The 16423-nt window shown below is 40.0% G+C and overlaps 1 protein-coding gene across 1 annotated transcript in view; it reads left to right on the top strand.

Annotated features, from left to right (window-relative positions):
- Nucleotides 1-16423, top strand: part of eipr1 (EARP complex and GARP complex interacting protein 1) — a 48297-nt gene that overhangs the window by 14854 nt on the left and 17020 nt on the right. Inside the window, exon 5 of the mRNA XM_082143571.1 lies at nt 10494-10593. Coding sequence (XP_081999697.1) covers nt 10494-10593 — 100 coding nt within the window. The remainder of the gene's footprint in view (nt 1-10493; nt 10594-16423) is intronic.

Below are 16423 nucleotides of genomic sequence, written 5' to 3'. Positions count from 1 at the left end.
CTATTTTGGAATTGCACTCTCAAGCTAATTTGAACTGTTTGGTAAATCTGGCCCTATGTGCAAGGAATAGGCTGTAGGTTGTAGGACAGCTGAAATTAAATAATATAGAGACATCAGACTCTGTGAGAGGACAGAAGAAAGAGAAGGTGGAGGTTGGTTGTGGAGGTGTGGTGTACAGAACTGGTTGCTGATTGTCATTACCTTATCAGTGAAAAAATGTGGCTAAGTCATCAGCAGTCAGATAGTTAGTGGGAAGAGAGAGGAGAATAATGTGAAGAATTTGCGGGTGTCCAAAGTGCTAATAACCTTCTTTTGGTAGTAAGTGATTTTAACAGCAGAAACCTGGAGGAGAAGGAGAGGAGGCATTGATACTGGCTCAGATTAGATGGATATTTTGCCATTACCTCTCTGCAGCACTGAGCTTGGTCCAATGGTCACAAAGAGAATCGGTGAGCAAGGTGCTAGAGGGTGTCACATATTCTGATCTGGATTTAAAAAGGCAGATATTTTCAACATTAAATTGGAGTATGTATACTAGAATCATTCGCATCAAGAAAGAAGTAGTAATTAGAGTAGGAAAGGGATGCAGACACCACAGAGAAGAAGCATGTGGAGAAGGCACAAAGGTTACAATAAAATAAACTAGCTGTTTTCCTGCTTGGTGTGCATTTACATTTACAGTTAATCATTTAGCAGACTTTTATCCAAAGCAACTTACAAATGAGGAGAGCAATAGAAGCATTTAAACTACCAATAGGACAACAATATGCAAATGATGTGACCCTTCCCAGTTTAGTCTAACGCAGTCTACGTAATAAAAAATAAATAAATTAGATATAGAATAGAAGACAAAATTATAGAAAGTGTTAGTATTAATGGATCAACTGTTGCCGAAAAAGATGCGTCTTCAGTCGTTTCTTGAAAATTGCTACGAACTCAGCAGCTTGGGTTGAGTTAGGCAGGTCATTCCACCAGCAGGGACAGTCAAGGTGAAGGTCTGTGAAAGTGATTTTGTGCCTCTTTGAGATGGCACCAAAGGCGATGTTCACTTGCAGAACGCAAGCTTCTGGTTGACACGTAAGCCTGGAGTAATGAGTTTAGGTAAAAGGGAGCAGAGCCAGTGGTGGTTCTGGAGGCAAGCATCAGTGCCTTGAATTTGATGCGAGTGGCAATTGGCAACCAGTGCAAGTTTGTGAGGAGAGGAGTGACGTGTGCTCTCTTCAGGTCATTGAAGACCACTCTAGCTGCAGTATTCTGGATCAGTTGCAGAGGTTGACAGTGCATGCTGGAAGGCCTGCCAAGAGAGCATTACAATAGTCCAGTCTGGATAGAACAAGCGCTTGGACAAGGAGTTTTGTAGCATGCTCTGATAGGAAGGGCCTGATCCTCCTAATGTTGTATAAGGGAAATCTGCAGGACCGGGCAGTTCTAGAAATGTGGTCTGTGAAGTTAAATTGCTCATCAATCACAACTTCAAGGTTCCTGGCTGACCTTGGTGGAGTAATGGATGATGAAACCTAGCTGAATGGAGAAGTTGTGGTGTAGTCTTTGATTGGCCGATACCACAAGCAACTTAACTTGTCTTCACAAGGTTTAGTTGAAGGTGGTGGTCCTTCATCCAGCAAGAAATGTCTGTCAGGTAGGATGAGATGCACGCAGCCACCGTTGGATCCTTCGGTTGGAATTAGAGGTGGAGTTGTGTGTCGTCTGCATAACAGTGATAGGAAAAAGCATGTTTCTGAATGACAGATCCTAGTGATGAAATGTAAATGGAGAAGAGAAGTGGTCCACGCACTGAGCCCTGAGGCACCCCGGTAGCTAGATGTTGCAACTTAGACAGGTCATCCCTCCATGACACCCTACTTGAACCATTGGACTGTGGTTCCTGAGATGCCCTTCATATTTAGGATTGACAGGAGGATCTGGTGGTTAACTGTGTCAAACGCGGCAGACAGATCCAGCAGGATGAGAACTGAGGGTTTGAAAGCTGCTCTTGGCAGTCTCAGAGCTTCAATAACCGAGAGCAGGGCAGTCTCAGTTGAGTGTCTGCTTTTGAAACCAGACTGGTTGTTGTCCAGGAGGTTGTTCTGAGTAAAAAAGGCAGAGATTTGGTTGAAAACAACTCGTTCAAGTGTTTTAGTAACGACTGGAAGAAGGGATACCCGTCTGTAATTTTCCAGATGTGCTGGGTTTAGAGTGGGTTTCATAAGCAGTGGGAATCCCGAGCCTGCTTAAATGCTTTGGTAAAAGGTGCCATTGTGAAGAGAGGTGTTGATGATGTGAGTAAGTGCGGGTACAACTGAGGAAGAAATGGCTTGAAGTAGATAAGTAGGAATAGGATCAAGCGTACAGGTGGTAGGGTGATTGGAAAGGATGAGTTTGGAGACTTCTGCCTCCAAGAGTGGAGAGAAGGAGGGGATAATGTATGTGTAAGATGTGTGTGTCAGTTTGTGGTGTGGAAAATTGTCCGTTGATGGTGGTTGTTTTATTTATGAAGAATATGACAACCGTCAGCTGTTAGGGTTGATGGAGGAGAAGGAGGGTTAAGAAGAGAGGAGAAGGTTTTGAAAAGCGTGCAAGAGTATTAAGAATTTTTTATTTTGTTGTGATAGTAAGTCATTTTAGCAGTAGACACATTAGCAGAGAAGGAAAAGTGGAGGGACTGATACAGACCAGGGTCAGTATGATTTTTCGATTTGTGTCACTTCCTCTCTACAGCCCTTAGTTTAGAACGATGTTCACGGAGAACATCAGATAACCAGGGTGTGGCGCTGGCTGGCCTGGAGGAAAGGGGGCAGAAGTTGTCCAAGCACGATGTTAGAGTGGAGAAAAGAGTATCGGTTGCACTGTTAGTATCTAGTGTTGAGAGTTGATTAGGGGGAGTAAGTGTGGATGAGACCAAAGAGGATAGGCGAGGGTGAGAGTGAGCGTAGGTTTTGCCGAAAGGTGACCTGTGGTGGAGTGTGTGTTGTGTCCTGAGGCAGGTTGAGGTTAAGAGGGAGGAGAAAGTGATCTGAGGTGTGCAGTGAATGGTCAGTGGAGCAGTAGCATGTGTAAATAAGGTCCATTTAGTTACCTGATTTGTTAGTAGCCACAGTAGATACTCGTTTGAGGTTGAATGAGGCGAGCAGAGTGTGGAAATCAGCAGCCTGACTGTGCGTTCACACCAAATGCGAATAGCGCGTCTATCGCGTCTAGTTGGACGCTTGAACATTTTGAATCTACTCGCGCATCTAGAGCGAAATTGACGCGCATAAAATCAAAAGTTTGAAGCGAAATTGACGCGTGTCTGAGGCGAAATCCGTTTGTCTGTCGCAAGATGGCTGATGTTGATCGAGCATTCATCGAGAGAGTTACCGCATCGGAGCGAGGATCACCCTTCAGGACACCAACTACAGGCGCTCTGTCCCAGCTCTCCAGCCGTCAAACGCGTGAATGCACAAAAGCACCAAATAAAAGGCACCTCATTCGCGCCGCAGGACCCCCAGACGCGCGTAAACGCGTCTTTACATTGACTTAACATTGAAATCACTCGCGCCAGATGCTCTATTCGCGTTTGGTGTGAACACAGCATGAGGCTTTTCTAGGTGCATGTTGAAGTCTCCAAGAACTACGAGAGGAGTAACATCCTCAGGAAAGGATGAGAGTAACAACTTCTCCAAGAAACTGCCAAGCTGACCTGGGGGACGATAAACAACTACAAAATGGATTTTAATTTGATGGTGATAGTAACTGAACACGATTCAACTGAGCTTTTGGGACACAGAGATGGTAAAGCATAAAATTTCCTATCGTTGGAGATGAGCAGACCAGTACTTCCACCCCTAACGGTCAGGCGAGGGGTGTGTGAGAAAGTGAAGTGTGTGAGGACTTCACAAGAGGGCTGCCGTGGTATACTACTTGATTTTATACTCACCTTAAATGCCATAATTGAATACAGCTAGACACGCCTCACTACCGAAACTGTTTACCAACGTGAACAAACCGAACAAACGAGACTTCACCAACGCGACTATAGCACGTTAGCACAGTAAACAATGTATCCTAGTAACTACAACTGCGCTAAAATCAAATGAGAAAAAGACACAAAAACACTCACAGTTACTGTCACCTCCTGTTGCTTGACTGCTTCTTCCAGTCCTGCCATTGTTTCTTTGACGTAGCTCCGTCACCATGTAACACATTTCCATAATGTCGGCCTGCTGACTACTTTGGCTCGCCTTCAAGCTAAAGTATTTATAAAGCTGGAAAGAGTTTATCGCTATGAGTAAACACTGTATGTTTTACTGTAAGGGCAAGCATTCAGCGGAACTGAAGAATCAATGGTTAAAATGTATTTTAACACTATTCCTCAGCAGTACAACAACAACCATTTGTTGTGTTCTCACAATTTTTCTAACGACTGCTTTCTGAACTATGCAGTTTGATGCAAGTCAGCCTGTTAACAGATTTGTGTAAATCTATTCTTGTGATCCTGTAATAGAGCATGATAGGGGCCCTTTAAGAAAAGAGTGAATTATAAAGTGTTTTCAATTAGAAAACTTGTCTACCCACCTTGTCCAGTAGGACAAGGGGACTGTGTGTAAAAGTAATGGTCTTAATGGTTCTGCAGCAGCCTGAAGGCCACAACAGCAGTTCAGGCCACCTGCCACAAGCTGAAAGGTTGATTGAGAGCAGTCGACCAGTCACGTCTGCCTGGAAGGCACAAGGCCTGCATGGTATTTTGACTGTTTTTGGCGTATGTGGTTGGGTAAGCAGGTTACTAGCTTTCACCAGAGCTATGAAGCTACGGTTGCCCTTAACATCTCTGGTGATTAAGGTAATGTAGTACAAGGACACCAGATACCAAAAGATACCCATGCTGAGGTGGGGGAGGCTGGAGCGTGCTTCCAATTTTTAAGGGGTCTCGTGAACTGCCAGGACCAGAAACCAAGTCCTTGCATCTGTACATGACTGGCAGGTCTGAATGGATATGACTAAAGGACTTAAGTTCATTCTTTGATACCAGATATTCTTCTGGTCTTTGAGGCAAAGAAGAGCATACTTCTTTTGGGTGGATCATTTGGAAGAAGCCCATGCTAGGAAAATATTCAAGGGGAAGATTTGGCCAGTGACTGTTGAAAAAGGGCTGCCAGGCAAAGTGTATGCTGATTTAAGTAAGTTTGTTTGGGATTTACACAACAGTTTTTCTTCAAGGCCCTCAGTGCATTGGCCATAACAGGAACTATGAGAAGGGAAAGTAATATCAAGCTGAAAACCCCTCAAGATTCAAACCTTACCTGGGTGAGGCTGAATGATGTTGATCAGAGCAGCGTGGCTGGGTTGTGTGGTGACAGTAATCGTTTGGCAGGATTTAATGACATTGCCAGAGAAAGTAATGGATTTAGGTCCAGTGTAGAGACCCAAATGTAATTTATGATCCAAAGGTTGGGTATAAGTCAATTTGGAGGCATTTTTATATGTGCTCAAAGCACATGTGATTTGCACCAAACTAGTCATGAAATAAAAGGAGCTGGACAAGCAGCAAAATAGATAATTGGTTGTAGAAGGTCTTGATTTTCCTTGCACTGTAAACCATAAAGCAGAAGAACTATGCAGTTGCTGCAATATGGTCCACAAAGTTGATCATATTGAGGTTTATTTTATGGACCTTTATACTCACACTTAATGCATTTATATAGTCTCTACGGATTCAGGGGTCTGTCTCTTTGTGTGTAATGAGGGTCTCATAGTGTGTTTGCTGTTGTGATATCTGCTGTTTAAGATGAATGACATGTCTTGCTTCCTCATATCCCTGATTCTCACATGGCTCTTGCTGAAAACAATAACACATTATCCTTGGTGTTTGCTTAGTCATCCAAAGACAAATCCACGCATACCTGCCCCGATATGTCAGAAAAAAGAAACTATTGTCATTGTATGTTGATCAAATAGTCAAGATTCTGACGACGTGAGACTAGTGTTGAACTGTAGTGTAGGGAATGTTCATGTCTTTCACAAACTTTCTCTGTACTCTCTCTCAAATACACATGTGCCTGTTTTGAAAACATGCCAATTTAGGCTCCCCTGAAGAAAATAGACAAAATATCAATGAAAAATGTACGAAATTGTTGTCACCTCCTGTGTTTTATGTTTGTTTTTAGTTTTTCGTCTCACAGAATAGAATCGCTTCATTGTGAAAGCTGGTGGACGCCTCTTAATCAATGCCCATTGAGCACTTTGTGGCCAATGGAGCATTTGTGAGATTTTGTGCACAGGACGTGCTGAGCGAGCAGTGATGGCAGCGTGAGACAGGCTAATGGGTGTGTGATGGGTTATCAGAGCCACCGCTGCTAGATCAATTGGAGCCTGAGTAGAAACAAAAGCAAACTGTGTTATATAGGTCAGTCAATACTTGCAGTAATGATGAAGTAATCTCTGTGATGTTCGGAGGCCAGTCGATGCTTGCACACCTTTTATACTGTGAACATTTGCTACACATGGGTTCCCTGGCAACACCTCTCCTCCTACTTTGCTTTCTTCCCTCAGATCAAACTTGAATCATTTACCATTTACCCAAGCATCACATATACACTTCTTCCTGGTTAGTTTTATACATGCAATGTGTTGACACAACACTTCTTGTTTTACTTTAATTAAACAACATACAAATATTAATAATTCAATTCATGTTGTCTTTATTCATTAAAATGCATAAAATCATATGCATACATGCAGTTACAATTTCTTACAAAGTCTTATCATAGCTGGTAAAACATGAAAGTCAAAGAAAGAAAACATCTGTATTTTAAGATGTAAGTTTCTCGTAAGTATGTGAAAATATGAGCATATGAAAGTCTGTATATTTTTATTTTTACAAAGGTCACTTTAGGGGCTCTGTAGTTACTTGTCCAGTGATGAACTAAATATTTAGTTAAAATGTGTTTTTTGTTGTTGTTTCATTAGTCGTGATTAGCCCAAATGTACTGTATGTGTTCAACTTTGATGCAGTCACACTAATTAGTAATTTCAAATATCTTTGTTATTCATCATAGCCTTTATAACGACCAACAGAGTTTAATCATTTAAAATTAATTATTGTATATTGGTATTATGACTCTCTATGATATCTCTTTAATTAAAGTCCCCCAGTAGTCAATAATTGTATCCCTTTATCCCACTCATCTTTGATCACCAAAATGATATATTTAATCTTTTTTTCCTTGGATTTTTTTATTTTCTTCATGCCTTAAAATAGCTTGAAAGTAACTCGACACCCTTCCCTCATTTTGTATACGCGGTTCTTTGAATATGCAAATGAGCCCCGTCTCCACTCACTCACTCACTCAGCTCAGAGATCCACTCGTTGACGATCACACGTTGATCTGATTGGTTACAAGTTAGTTTGTGACGTCAGAAACACCAGCGATTTCTAGGGCTGGGCATCGTTCAGAATTTTTCGATCCGGTGCCAATTTCGATACCTCAGTTTCGATACCGATTCCTAACGATACTTTTTTCGATACCATATGTTTTAAAATTAATTTCAACATCAACAAAAATACATTAAACACAAAGCTTTTATTTTCCACCTTAATTGTGAATCAAAACAGTTATCAAAATAAAATAAAAAATCTGGTAAAACTACTCACTTAGCATGTCCACAAAACGTATATTTTTCTCTCCGTTTTGGCCTTCCGTCCACACGGAGACGGCGTTTTTATTAATGAAAATGAAGCTTTTTTGAAAACGCACTCCATAGTGGATACATTTGAAAACGCGGCAATACATGAGAGCAGTTGCGTTTTAGACCAAACATACGGTGACTGCGTGCGACCTGGACCGCATCAGTGAATGGTGAGATATTTTACTAAATAAAATTATCCTGTCAGACGAATTGCGCGATAACTTCATTATTTATTTTTCCATCTGAATCATATCAGTGATCTTTGGTGGGGATTAACACATGCGCAGTAAGGTGAATTAAGCGTTTTCAGGCGTTTCTCAAAAGTTTCTCATCCACACTGAAACGTCCGAAAACGCCTGAAAACGCTAGTGTGGACGGAGAGCGTTTATAAACGAAAACGCCGTTTTCAAATGTATCCGGATTAATGTAGACATAGCCTAACATTAATAAAATGACTGCCTGTCAGTCAGTCATCAGGGGAGAGAAAACACCATTGTGGCTGCTTGTTTAGTAAGAGGAAGTGTAACGTCAACAGCACCGCGACCGCTTTCTGCTCGCCATTAAATTAATATCATATCGCAGCAAACGCTGTCTGCGTGAAGTTTTAAAAAACTGTTACCACACTTGAGACCAACCGTGACTCTCTGTGACTTCAGCAAAACTGCAAACAGTTTAATCCGTCCGCACCTCTCCGTGTGTGTGTGGGTCGGAGCTCCGCTCTTTGTCAATATGCAGAGAGGACAGATAAGCTTGCGCTTACGCGCTCAGATGGAACCGAAATTTGGCACCGAAAGATAAAGAATTTTTCGATACTCATAGAATTGGAGTATTTTTTTCGATACCATAAAAGTATCGAAGTTCGGTACCCAGCCCTAGCGATTTCACACCGTGTTTGTGAGACTGTCTTTGGTTCACTGCAGTTTTAAGGAGAAAATACTCAGCAATGGAGTCGACTTATGAATTTACACATGGTTTGTCTTAAAGGAGAACTCCGGGCAATTTTTAAGTTAATCTTGATCGTTAGACCTTTGTGAGTACTGTCTATAGAAAAAAAAACGAACCGGATCGGTGCTTGCAACACGGAGCTACTACAGCTAATGTCCAGAGCTCCCACTCAGCTATAACGGCAGTTATGGGGGCATAAACGTGAAGAGTGTCTTTGTGCCTCTTAACAGACACAAAATGCAATTAAAATGTCTGTCCAACATGAACAGGGCCCTTACATGACAACAAGATGCGTTTAGCAACTTAGCCATTGTTTAAATTCACCTAAATAGTGTTTTAGACGGCTAGCTGTAGTCTCGCGCTGAAGTCCCGTGGGAACTCAGTTGTAGCCGGAAAAAGGTAAACAACAGTGTGCAGGTGGGAGGAGCGTCGTGTGTGTGAAGAGTGCTGATCGGAGTTGCTCACAAGTGAAGAAGAAATGGTTCGCGTTTGTGCCGTTCCGAATTGTGGCAACAGAATGCGAAAATACAAGAATTTACAGTTTCATCGTCTTCCTTTCCATGACCTCGATATTCTGCAGTTGTGGCTAGTTGTACTTCAACTTGATGTGCAAACTCCCATAAGAGTACTACGCGCTAAAGATTACCGCATTTGCAGCGAACACTTTGAAAAACTTTGACTACACAGACACAACACAGCGGGCCCGGTTGAAGAAAAATGCCATTCCGTGGACGAAGACGCGTGCAACCACTGTGGAGGTAATGTAAACACGGGACTTCAGCGCGAGACTACAGCTAGCCGTCTAAAACACTATTTAGGTGAATTTAAACAATGGCTAAGTTGCTAAACGCATCTAGTTGTCATGTAAGGGCCCTGTTCATGTTGGACAGACATTTTAATTGCATTTTGTGTCTGTTAAGAGGCACAAAGACACTCTTTACGTTTATGCCCCCATAACTGCCGTTTTAGCTGAATGGGAGCTCTGGGCATTAGCTGTAGTAGCTCCGTGTTGCAAGCACCGATCCGGTTCGTTTTTTTTTCTATAGACCGTTCTCCTTTAAAGGAACACGCCGACTTTTTGGGACTTTAGCTTATTCACCGTATTCCCCAGAGTTATATAAGTCCATACATACCCTTTTCATCTCCGTGCGTGCCGTAACTCTGTCTGACGCACCCACTGCTAGCCTAGCTTAGCACAAAGACTGGAGGTAAACGGCTCCAGCTAGCATACTGCTCCCAATAAGTGACAAAATAACGCCAACATTTTCCTATTTACATGTTGTGATTTGTATAGTCACAGAGTGTACAAATAACAAGGTCACATGAGACAGCCATCTTCTAACTGTATACATACTGGGAACTATATTCTCAGAAGGCGAAGCACTGCTACTTCTGCGGAGTGATTTACTCCAACTCTGAGCGAACTCTCTGCTCCTTCACCACGGGGCTTCTCAGGTGCTGCGAGCAAATATATATATATATATATATATATATATATATATATATATACACATACAGAAATAAGTTATGTATATAAATATATACTTCTGGGTCTACTGGTGTGTATGGACAGTCTTATTATAGTAAATCCAATCTTAGTGATTTATATCCATATTAAATACTCTGATTGCAGATGACATTTTAACTTGTCTTTGCCAATTTTTTTCTCTCACACAGATGTTTTCTGTGTCTCGATGTACTGCATCTGATGTCTGGATAGCTAATGATAATAGATATGTAGACTGTGTAATTCGGTTAATTGCTCTACACCTCATAGCCTTATCAACATCATGCAAAGAGCACCATTCAATCAGTAACTTCCTTGAAATTGCTTTAAATTTGTGGTCAGCCATTGACAATGTCCTCTCTCATGTCTCCTGCAGTGTATTATGGGAGCCCATGGGTGACGGAAAGCGTGTGATATCGCTGGCTGAAAACCACGTGCTGCTCTGGGACCTTCAGGAGAGCTCCAGCAAGGCCACGGTGAGATTCATTATTTTCATAATTGCCGTGTTCTTTCAGTACTGCAGCGATGACACCGGCACTGCATATCAATAAGAGTCATCATGGCCAGTTCCTTAACAGTGAAATTCATTTAAAGTTTGCATCTCTATGACTTTTTTCTGTGGAACACACACACACACACACACAAAAGAGATATTTCAAAGAACATTAATGCTTTTTTTGTATATATATATATATATATATATATATATAAAGTTAAAGCATGTGACCAGCTGTCAAGCTCTGAAAAAATAAATAAAATAATCACACACTGTAAGACTTCTGGAGGGCAAACATTTTATAACAATAGCTTTAAAACCATGGCAGTCTTTATAATTCTCGTCTGTGTTAGTGAAAAAAGTGAACACATGGCCATGAAAATGTTTTATGTTAAATAGCATTTGGGTTTGGAATGACACATTTTGAATAGGTAAATGATAACACAATTTTATTAGAATTTTTACCTCAATTTTGAACTATTAATTTAAATAATGAGCTCAGACAGTTATATTAGTGTCATTTTACTATTATACTTTTTATTAATAATTTGAATGAGTTTTTACTTTATATATTTTCCATAATTGTGGTTAAAGTTTTAGTAATTTTGTTGTGTTTTTGTCATTTTAATTAGATTTTATAGATCTCTTTAGATTTATAGATAGTCTATCATTTTTATTTCAGTTTTAGTTTTAGTTGTTTTAGTAGTTGTTTTAAACATGAAAATGATAAACAGATTTTTTCATATTTTATTTCAGTGAACAAATATTTTCTTTATTTTTTTATGGTTTTAGTTCATTAACTATAAAAACCCTGCCATGGACATACAAAGGTTGCAGACACTTAGGGGTTTCTTGTCAAAAAGAGAAAATGTGTCAAATTAAGAATGAGACTTATGAAGAAAAATATTTAAAGAAAAGAACTATCCCTTATTGTAAAGTAATGCACTTGATCTATTTGCATTTTTTTTTTTTTTGCCTTTTTGTGCATTTTTTTATAGGCTAAATGACTGTCCTAACCACAGTCTATAAACACACTTGCCAAAGCCACACATTTTTCTAGTGCAGGTTCAAGGATGATTAGTGCATTTACTGAAAAGCTAGGAAATTGTAACGAAGTTCATTAAATTCATCGCAATATGCACACATTCATTCTTAATCTTATGCCTATAATGCTGAAAATGGCTCCTGTTGAGTTGTTTACATCCCTAGATATTATAATTTCTTTTGTAATACAATTGCCAAATATTAAATGTTAAGCTACTTAAATCTTACATCTCTATTTTTGATTGTTAAAATCAAGATAATTAAAATGGAAGTCTAATCAATTGAACTTATACATCTTTTTTGATTGTTAAAATCAAGATAATTAAAATGGAAGTCTAATCAATTGAACTTATACATCTTTTTTGATTGTTAAAATCAAGATAATTAAAATGGATGTCTAATCAATTGAACTTATACATCTTTAACAGTTAAATACTTAATTTAAAAAAAAATAATTGTTAAAAATATAATTTAAAAAGAAAATCTGAAGTTCTGTGTTTTAATAATTTAAAATAAATAATTTAAAATAGTAAAAAAAATAATAGCAAAACGTACTCGTTACTAACGTAACTTCGGTTCCCTGAGAGTAACGGGAAGGAGTATTGCGTCGCTAGACGCTATGGGAAAACAAATTTTCTCGAGAATATTGAAGCCTTTATTTTAAAACGCAGTGCAGCTGCACAGCCAGAACAGTGCAGAGCTGTCTAGCATGCTGATTGGCTTGGCTGCGGGAACTGCACGAACATATGGCGAAGCGGCGAGTTCTTGAGCAAAAGTGGCTTTAAGTCAGCCAACTGAAGCTGCTCGAAAGGGGGTCCCCTAAGGGCCCTGAGGACCGTGGTCCCATGAGGGTATAGAGGGAGGACGAGGTGGGTTCAGCCTCCTGGCCTCCTTGAGGAAGCGTACTACCAGAACTAAGACTAAGACTTGTCTTACAAGTTAGACATCAATTTATTTACTTTAAGACGGTTCATAGCTTTTTTAAATCAGTTACATAAAAACGTAGATAAGCCTACTTTGATACCGAAAACTAAGACTGACTGCCCCTGACTGACTGCCCCTGACTAACTGCTAGTAGGTCATACTAGAACTTAAGACACTGTCTTAACATTATGGCTATGTTTATGCAACCGGCCGCAGGTCGTACAAGAGGTGGGTCATCGCTGAAGGAGATTAAATCTGATTCCTATGGCAAAATGGGCCGCTTACATAGTAGCCACGCCCATTTTGCCCGCTTCGCCATAGGTTCGTGCAGTTCCCGCAGCCCAGCCAATCAGCACGCCATACAGCTCTGCTCTGCAGCTGCACTGCGTTTTAAAATAAAGGCTTCAATATTCTCGAGAAAAGGAGTTTTCCCACAGCGTTTAGCGACGCAATACGAGTGAACCGTTCTCGAAAGGGAACCATCGGAAATCAAATGAATGCATAACAAGTTTTAATTCATCTTTTAAAATGTAATCAAATGAAACTTGAATAATTTGTTGATTGATTTGGGCAGACAAAGTGCTGCACAACAGAGGTTTACTCTTTCAATTAAAACATGGATGAAAAATTGTGTGATGTTCCTTAAAATAATGTTTTAATAAACTGTTTTACTGTTATCTCTTTGAGAAGTGCGTTCTACTGTTCAGTAGTAATATATTTCTGTCATCAAGTTAAACCGAACTTTCATATTTCAATAGCAATAGTTTTTTTTGTGCTTTAATATTCACACACACTTGTCCATATCATGATTTGATTAAGTGTACTCTGCTTTTGATTTATTCATCCAAATTCGGCAAAATTCCATGACATTCTTAATTATACAGTAAATTCCATTTTATGACTGGATTCCACAATTCGCACCTGATTGGAAATCATAGGCTCTAAAAGCCTGATAGTCTAAACGTAAGGAGGTTCAGCGAGTAAGAAACAGCTTTGCACCTAATGTTCATTAATAATCAGCTGCAGTCGTTACTAATTAATGGACTGCGATGTCACAGGCCTTTGCGAACATAACCTTGACTCGACATTTGACGAGCCGTCACGTGCGAAACACTCTCGCTCCCAACGGAGGCTGGAGAAAAGGCCCGTCGATGACATCACACTGAGCCGCTCCGTGAGGTCCCGCTAATGTCAGCTTTGCATGCAAAGCGAGGGGAGGTTATCGAGTGGCAAGGCCTGCTGAGTGCAGCGTGCCCATTAAAAACCAGAGACAGGGAAAAGAGGGGGAGGCAGAAAGAGAAGGAGAGAAAGAGGATGTACGGAAAGCTCTTGGCACAGCTAGATTCCAGCGGTGTCGTGAAGAATGCTAATCTGCCTCATGCAAATCTTCCCTTATGCCGCCCCCATCCTCACAACACACACACACACACACACACACACACTCTCGTCAACCTCCCCCATCCGCTCATCCCTCAGTTCTTCAGAAAAGCTCAGGTTGATGTGTTTATCACCACGCTGCGTCTGCTAGTGCTGTTCTTATTCGGATATCGCTGAATAAAAGCGAGGCTCACGTCTACGTGTTTCTGAGGCGTTTTCTCCAGAGGAAAAGCCTTCTCAAACAAATTGGCTGAGAAAATAATCAACGGTACAAAAATAAAACATAACAAATATTACAAAATATGAGATCAACTAGTGTGTCTATTTTTTTCTACAGTGCAAAGAATGATTTTCTTAAGGCCCCTTTCACACCAAGAACTATGACTGCAAAGATTACTTTATCAGTGTCCACACCAGCGGACGATATCGTTCTGTTTATTCTAAGCACTGCAGTTTTGTCGTCTGTCACTTTAAACGACTGATTCTATAATTGGAGATTATATTGCATTTCAAAAAGTTAAGGAAGAAAACTGTTCACTAACAGAAATTCTTTCCAGTATCTTATTGAAACATATTCAATTTGAATTATTCAGTGCTTGCCAAACACACAAACTTCCTTTTTTTACTTTTAACAGGAAAAAAAAAATTCAACTCTGTTACTGACAAATTAGGCAATGGTAACAGAGAAACAGAGTTTGACGGTAACAGAATTGACAATTTTTTTACTTTTTAGTCAAAAACTCCTAGCCTGGCAAGCCAGACCTACATCAAGATGTTAGGTCTGGAAACTCACCATAGACACGCTCACTCCGAGGGGAAAGAAATGACTGTCTTTCAAATTCCCTCTGCACGCAATAGGACAGCGCTTCAACCAACCAGAGCGTTTTCCCAACAGCGGAGCTTAGTTGATAGATTCAACTTTTGCCATATCTGGCCGGCAAAACGACGAACACATCTTCCTTTTTTTAAGAATGACTTCAGTGCCGTTCTTTGCTCTTTTCTCAAAGAAAAACTTAACTCCAAGTCCTCCAGAGTCGCGGCCAAAGCCGATTCGAAAGACCGTTGTTCTCCATCAGCAACTGCCGTCATTCTGTTTTCAAGTGGCAGCCGTCGCAACTCTGTCGTCATATGTTAAGCCCGCCCCCGCCTACTCTATACACGACGTGATTGGCCTGACCCAATTTAGGTTTTTGCAGCTAGAAGGTCTATTGAGAGTTGCTAGACCCACCTGGCTGCGAAATACATTTTGCTGCCGCTAGGGTGCGTCTAGATTTCTAGGCTAAAAAACTCCACTTGCTAGCATAAATGCTAAGAGCACATGGCACTAATGAAATCACGATTAAAAGACTGTTAAACAACCCACTGTGTGATCAGTGATTAATTCTCTTTTCCTTTTGGTATTGTGGTAACAGTTTTGACGTTTTTCAAAATAAGATTACATTTTTAGAGTAAAATATTTACTGACGCAATATTATCAGCTGTAGAATTTTACACTCCCATCAGCGCTTTTATGGGATTGAACTCGAATGCTAATTTGCCCAGGTAATCTGTCCACAAGACTTGTTTTCTGAAAAATGTGTACTATTTTTTGCTTAAAACAAGAAAAAAATATCTGCAAACAAGATAAGAAAATAATTATACAAATAATTATGTTATCTTTATTATTTTTCACATTAAGTGTGTTTAAAATGCTGTCGAGGTTGCCAGATGATCAAAAAGTGGATCAGTTGTTGTGTAATTGTTCAGTAGCTTAGGCTGCTGCTTGTGCTGTAATATTGAGTCTGTGGTCAACTGAGCGACAAATCCTGAAAAATTAGCGTTAGAGGTTCAAAGAGCGGGAAAATCTGCTTCTCTTGCATTCACAACTGAGCACAAGTAACAAAGCAATCAATCAATCAATCAATCAATCAATCAATCAATCAATCAGTCAATCATCTGTGATTATTTATTAGATAAAGGACCAGTTTTGAATCATTTAGAGAGTGTTCAGATTTGTCATTGTTTTCCATTGACATTTCAGATATTTGCGTCAAGTATATTCTGGTTTTATCTTAGCTCTCATCTTAAAATGTGCAAAACTCCAAAAGACATACTGTATGTACCCATACATGCACTTCACTGCAGTTTCCAGCTGAAAATAAACACAAGGGCAGTAAATCACCAACAATGTTTAAAAAAAAAAATCTGATTATATGGGGAGATTATTGATTTAAAGGGATAGTTCACCCAAAAATGAAAATTCTGTCATCATTTACTCACCCTCAAGTTGTTTCAAACCTGTATGAATTTCTTTTTTCTGCTGAACACAGAAGAAGATATTTTGAAAAATGTCGGTCACCAAACAGTTGATGGACCCCATTGACTTCCATAGTATTTTTTTGTCCTACTATGGAAGTCATTGGGGTCCATCAACTGTTTGGTTACCGACATTTTTCAAAATATCTTCTTTTGTGTTCAGCAGAAAA

Source organism: Leuciscus leuciscus (assembly GCF_965113295.1).
Source record: "Leuciscus leuciscus genome assembly, chromosome: 17".
Taxonomy (NCBI): domain Eukaryota; kingdom Metazoa; phylum Chordata; class Actinopteri; order Cypriniformes; family Leuciscidae; genus Leuciscus; species Leuciscus leuciscus.
Note: the sequence above shows the minus strand (reverse complement) of the source record. Positions and strands in the feature narration are given on the sequence as shown.